This window comes from Marmota marmota, unplaced genomic scaffold, assembly GCF_001458135.2.
Source record: "Marmota marmota marmota unplaced genomic scaffold, marMar, whole genome shotgun sequence".
NCBI classification, from domain to species: Eukaryota; Metazoa; Chordata; class Mammalia; order Rodentia; family Sciuridae; genus Marmota; species Marmota marmota.
Genome location: NW_026000068.1, coordinates 11,634,321 through 11,641,403, shown reverse-complemented (window position 1 = coordinate 11,641,403; position 7,083 = coordinate 11,634,321). Strand labels below are relative to the sequence as shown.

At 40.2% G+C, this 7,083-nt stretch overlaps 1 protein-coding gene across 1 annotated transcript in view; it reads right to left on the bottom strand.

The window, feature by feature from the left end:
- The window catches only part of Trio (trio Rho guanine nucleotide exchange factor), a 207,447-nt gene that overhangs the window by 178,418 nt on the left and 21,946 nt on the right, over positions 1-7,083 (bottom strand). The window contains 1 exon segment of the mRNA XM_015490460.2: positions 738-869. Within this exon segment, the coding sequence (XP_015345946.2) occupies positions 738-869 (132 nt within the window).

Sequence of the window (7,083 nt, the reverse complement as noted above, 5' to 3'; positions counted from 1 at the left end):
CGTTAGTTTGCCCAGCCAGCCGGCCTACGGCAATGTGGCCACCAGGTGGCATAGTATATAGGTAGGAGAGTAGTAAGTGGAAACAGGAAGCCATCCTGCTCCACCTGCTGATCTCCTAACAAGCCACTTTGGGCCTCATTTGTTAACAGCAGAGACAATAATGGTACATATCTCTGAGTTATGAGCATTAAGTAAGGTATTACATAAAGTCCTGACAATACAGCATGAAATAGAAGGAGGCTGCAGAAAATAAAACACGGATACCTTAAATTAATAATGCAATGAACTCTGAAATAACAAAGAAAATGCTACACTTAGATTTCTAAAAAGAAATTGTGCTTTGCAATCCAGACTATGAAGCTGAAGTAGGCTTTCTCTGTATTTTCTAAAAAGTTTCATTCAAAGTTTAAACTGAATTAAACAAGACCAAATAGCACACAAATACATATTTCTTAAGTACATATAGACAAGAAGACTGGATTTCATTTATGTAGCTGATAAAAATACAAGCACTCAAATCAACAAAAGTCAGAGGGCTATGAAAAGTCACTGGCTGCACACAACCAGCTTTACTTGTGACCTCCAAGTACAGGAATTCAAATGCCGAGTGACAAAACTGCAGTTTAACTCAACATCTTAGGTTTTTACTGGGTTACCCAAAACTTCAACTTGTCAGCTCCTAGTGCTATGAGGCAAAAATACTGTTGCCTTGCAATCTAAGACAAATTGGTCCTTACCTCAGAATAAGCAAGGGTGATGTGCTCGTAGATTCCCTGATGGTGATGGATGGCATCTTCCAGATCCTGCAGCTCAGATGGAAGGTCTACTTCACCACAGGCTTTACACCAGGAGTCCACGTTGCTCATGTACTTGGGGGTTAAAATAATAAGATCAGGGCTGGGGTTGTGGTTAAGTGATAGAGTAATTGCCTAGCATGCATGAGGCACTGGGTTCAATCCTCAGCACCATATAAAAATAAAGATATTATCTCTACCTAAAACTAAGAAGTAAATATTTCTTTAAATTAAAAAAAGATCACATCTATCAATTCATCACATATCATTTATGTTGAAAGGGGATATTTTTAAACATAGTTTTGAAAAGAAGGGTAGTTGTGTAAGATCATAAGAATGTAACATGGTTAAATGTTCATCTCAAATAGCATTAATGAGAGACTTCAAATGTGATGTAATTCTTGGACTCCACTCCCAGAGGTTAGGGTCTAATGTGCTTTTTTTTTTTTTAGTTGTTTTTTGCGGGGGACGGAGGAGGTATTGGGGATTGAACTCAGGGGCACTTGACCACTGAGCCACATCCCCAGCCCCGTTTTGTATTTTTTACTTAGAGACAGGCTCTCACTGAGTGGCTTAGTGCCTTGCTTTTGCTGAGGCTGGCTTTGAACTCGAGATCCTCCTGTCTCAGCCTCCCGAGCCGCTGGGATTACAGGCATGCACCACCATGCCTGGCTGCGAACCTGTGTTTGGACAAAGGCTCAGATTTCTTCTGCCTAAGGTGTGGGTAGGCCTCTGGAGCAGCACTACCCTGCACTGTTAGGGACACCCTAGCCAGTTTTGCCAATCCACATCTTAATCTATGTTTCTACCTGCCCTGTACTCCCAGCTCAGCCCAACCATGGTTGCAAGAGCAGGATGTGGCTTCTCTGAGGAGCTGTTTTTCAGACTTACTTTTTCTCTTACATTAAAATACTAAAGGAAAAGACCAAGGTAGCTGAAACTACTTGACTAACATTAGCAAGAGCAAGCAGCCCATTCTTTTACCCTTTCCAAAGGAAATTAACACAGGAATAAAGAGGAGACCAATAAAGGCAGACGAAGCTGCTCAGCTGTGAACCTCAAGAAAGGTTTAGGAGGTGGTAGAACCATTCAAAATTTTCCAATTTGCATATAAACAAGAGTCTGAGCCTCCCTGAACGTCCAGGACTGCTGACAGCAGTTCCGATCTCAATTTTCCCCACTGCCACCCACATCTCCAAGACTCATCAATAGTGGATAAATCACTGCCAAATTTCCAAGGGAGATGCTATCAGAATCCATCACAGTTAAGTGTCCAAGGCAAGTGCAGAAGGCACAATTAAAGAAGCTAATTCAATTAAGCTCAGCAGACATCAACATATTTCCCTGGGTTTAACCTCTTTCACTCTGTTTCCAGCAGGTTTTTATACATAGCAGGGAATGCAGTGGATGGCTGTCTTAAAATGGGACACCTGACCATCAGATGGGGGAAAGACTCTATATATTACTCTCGTAAAATATGATGAGCATAACCTCCCAGCTAGTTACGGCATTTAAGACCTTAAAATAGACAAGTCACCCAAGTAATTATTGTTTATGAAAATCCCTGTATTAATGTTGGCTCAGAAAAATATCTGTACTTTGTTAAAACCTCTGGGCTTGACAACAATTCAAATGGCACAAAGTGTCAAGGACAGCAATTAGTTTCTGATGGCTCCAAACATCACTAAGCCAGCCAGCACCAAGGAGTGTTTTCATTACCCTCTTTTGTGGTGTCTTCCTAATTCCCTCCAGGCACTGGAAACTGCAACAAAATTACACTTCACCACCCCCATATATATTCAGATATGACTACTTACTCCTATTTCTAAGTATTTCCTGGATAGAGTGTTCTATAAATGTCATTTAGGTCAGGTTGGTTGATTCTTTAACTTTATTTCACTTCTTCTTCCATTATTGTACTTAATGCCAATTAGTAATTACTGTAAACACTTTTGAAATATGAATTGACTGAGGTTAACCATCACCATTAATAAACCATCAGGTCCAAGTCAGCAATTAATTTACTCCTGGACAATGGCCACTGCCAAGCACCCAAAACAAAGAGTTTCGACATATTCCAAGAGACAAAAATGCCTCTGATGGACCATGGTGAACACAAGTATTAGCTACAAAGCACAATACTTCAGAATTTAATAACAGTTGTCAGGCTAACAGATCACTGCATCAAACTCTATTAAAATATATGCAACTCTTTTTGTTGAAGCAACTGAAATTAGTTAAGGTCTGGACACACCTGGCAAAAATTCCTTTCATAACAAAGTGCTTGAGTTATTTTCCAGGGAAAACCTTCAGAATTCATTCAAGGATGGTTTGAAATCCCTATACGCGCGGGTGCACATGTGGGTGCGAGTGCACACACACATCCCCCCCCTAAAAAATGAAATCAGCTTTTCAAAAATGCACATCACAGAAGAAGCCAGCTTCCCAAGCAATAACCTTGACACAAGCTCCAAATCCCCTGCACAGAACAAAACTCACACAAAAGAAGCACACAACCCGTGTGAAGAGGTGTGAAGCCGGTCTATGCCTGCACAAAGGAACCCTACTCCCTGTTTTTGCCACCCAATTAGTAGGCAGCTTTTCCCATTGCCAACTGATCAGAGAGGAAGACCTGGGTGTTGAGGTCCTGGCCTCCTTGCTGGTTGGCTGCACAATAAAGCTCCTTCTTTTTGTAAAAGATGGTTCCCTAGCACTGGATTCTATGCTTATCCAGCAGTAGGTGGAGCTGGGTGGTGGACAGCACACTCAAAGTGCAGTGTTGCATTTCCAGCATAGAAGAGAGAATAGAGGAGAGAGATCCTGATGCTGAGCAGAATGGAGACTTCTTAAAAAGTTGTTAAAACAAACAAACAAACAACTGTTGCTGAATAGATGATAAACGGAGTTTGTATTCGTCACTTTGCAAAACTGAGGCAAGAGGGTAAGGTAAGTGATTTATATACCCAGCTTTCCAAGGAGAACTTGAATAACTAGCAGATTGATTCTCCTAGGCCCTTCCCCGACTCCCTGTTAACTAGAGGGAGCTTCACCCTGAGGTGCTGGGCTCTTCTGCTTGTTTGTCTCCACCACCCACAGCTAGGGTCCTAGGTAGCCTCACTCCTACTCACTTCTTAAGCCCATCACCTCCACCTCCCAGACAGAGTCTCAGCTGAGCATAACTGATTTAGGAAAAAATGGAAAGTTCCTAGAGTATGAACTCTAAAAATATTTATTCAAAAGGGATTCCTCCTTTTTGAAGTGAGGCTGGTTGAAAGTATACATACACACACAAATTTAAACTTCAGAGTTCTTATTTTTCATCTCATTTTCTGTCTTCATTTCTAGAAAATATTACCCGCTTTTCCTTTTTGTTTCATCATTTTCACTTTCTCCCCTGGGTCCCCTTCTCTGCCCAGGAAAATCATGGGGTAGAAAAAGCATTTTCACTTGTGTATCATAAATCAGCTATGACAGCTCCAATAGAAAAACTCAGAGAAGACAACCTCAATTTGAACCAAAATAAGCCAAGAATCACTCTCAGTACCTTAAAACTGCTTTCATGGATACACTACTCATTTTGTATATATATTTTGTCCCAATTCCTTTATTCCATGATAATCTAATTTTTTACCAAAAGCCAAGAATTAGTCTATGCTTTTGGTAAAAGCTTTCATGAAAGAAAGAACATATATAAAGTGAAATTCTGTTAAGATAGGACCAGTGACTTGTATTATTTGGAAATAATGAAGCATTATACTTGATATTTTCCTCAGAATTTTAACCCAGACTTATGATAAAATCATACAAATGATAACCATTGTATATTAGTCATGCTTATAATACATGTTACTTTTAAAACTTTTTCTGAAAAGCTCAAAACTTTCTGTGAAAAGTAAAATTTTATAAGAATACTAACAGAAGTACAAAAGAGTTCATTTTATGTGAGGAAATGAAAAATGTAGCCATAAAGCTCAAGGAGAGTCCCAGCTTTGGGAATATAGGCAAGCCATTCTGGCACAGAGACGGTCAGGATATAGGTGCCCTGTGAGGGCAAGCCTCTATCAGAGCAGAATGCTCTGCAGTCACACAAATGTGCCTCAGTGCTGCCTATACAGCAGCCACTAGCCACACGTGAATGCCACCTATGTGAAATAGGAATGCTCCAGTAAGGCATTCCACTTTTGTTGAACCCTATTTTCAGAAATTACTTTATTATTATCATTTTATTCCACTTGATGTGGCTTCAGTGGCCACATGTGGGGACAGGCAAGCAAACAGGAGAATGCAGTTCAGGATTACTGTGGTTAACGTGGAAAATTGAAGGTATAGTAATACCAGGTCACTTAATTCTTTTTTATAAAAAGGTAATCTTAAAAGAATTTGCTATGGAACCATCCTAACATAAAAGGACTGTTAAGTGGATATTCACACCACATGACCAGGTCAGTAAGGCTGGGGCCCCTCAACACTGTCTACTGAAAAATCACTGTGGCCATGTTTCCATATTTGTAAACTGGTATTCTGATTCCTTATCTTCACGGGAGATAAAGACATGAGAGAATGATGGAGACTCTGCAGGAAGGCATAACTAGAGAGATCCTGATGCTGAACAGAATGGTGAATTCTTAAAAAAAAAACAAAAACCAAAACACTTTTTAAGCGCTGCTGCATAGACGATAAAAGGAGTTTGTGTCCTTACATAACTCTTTGAAACTTCACCCTTGTCTAGTCTTAAAATTGAGATTTCTACGGTCATGAGCAAATACCAAAATAAGAACACCCATGGAGATACAGGTGCAGAAGTGCACAACTCAGCCAAAGCCTCATCTTCACAGAGAAGGCTACTTCCACCAGTAAGACCATTAACCATGGGTCACATATTTGAGCATTCTGTTTAAATTTTCTCATGAAAATTCTAGATGGGAATCAAAAAGATGGATTGAAACATAACTCATGATGTCCAAGTTTCTGGGCCTTTCCAGACTGAGCTATGAAAACAACTTAATGTGACTAGACAGCACATTATCTAAAAAAGGAACAAAGTTGACCCATTCTTCTGTTCTCCTGGGAAGAGGAAACTACTTTAGATGTGAACTTCTCCCATCTATCAGAATTCCAAGGATGGCCTTCAGTGATGCAGAAGAGACCATGTATTTTTACCTCAAAGTCAGGAAATACTTGCCAAGAATCTGTACATTTCAGTGTCTGGGCACAACTGCATCATTCATCAAGGTACAGTATACATGTTGTGCCCTATCTTCACCAGGATACTCTCCCTAAATTCATATTTGGCTTCTGTGGCTGCTTTATATGCATGGAGCCCTCAAGCACACTTGAAATTTATGCAGGAACCCATTAAGTTCTGTTCAATAATATACTCCTGTAAATTTAATTTTCTTCAACTCCCTAAGTTACAGCCAAATAAAAACACTCCAGGTTGTCAACTTTGCTGTATGTTTGAAAATTTTTAATAAAACATTAGGGAGAAAATGCCTCATGATGTCCACATTTCTAGATTCCGTTTAGGCAGGCAAGATCAGCAGGCAGTCTCTTGGGTTTACTTACAATTCTGAATCCCCTCATGTTCATGAAAGACACTTCCCTCCATCTTCCGCTTTAGGTCACTTACCGTTTTCCTAAGCAGCTTGTTCTGCCTCTTATGTATTCACATTATCTTAACCTGCCCTTCTGGGGGCCCACTACCAACTTCACACCTCCTGGACCTGTAGGGTTGCTATATGGCTACCAAAGATGACACACTCATGGACCACAGCTCATCCTTCCCCTCACAGTGACAACAGATGATCAGGTACACAGCACTGCTCTGTATAGTAAGGGTCAGAAGTGGTCACAGGGCCATGAAGAAGGATCTGTTTCAGGCTGAGAAGGTTCCTGTTACTTTAAAAACTTGTTTCATATGTAGACCTTTGTAATGTTCTATTATAAAATTAGATAAATGCATAATAAGCAGAAAAATGAAAATCTGAAATTCTTCACTCACAGTTTTTATATGATGCTACTAAGATGTTTTTCTCTTTATATTCCACTAATTTCCTCACTTGTTTCATACTTCAAAGGTTTCTAGAGTTGAGATCACTGCTAATTAGTGTCTTGTGCAACATTCCGACTATCTTGCTTAAATCCTAGGCAAGCTGGGGCCTCTATCTTACCTTCACTGACGACTTCACTCTCCAACAGAGACTGGTTTTAGGTGAGAGAAATACTATGTCCTTCTTGAAAGCATTAGGGCAAATCCTTATGAATGCAGTACCCCCCCCCCCCCCCAAAA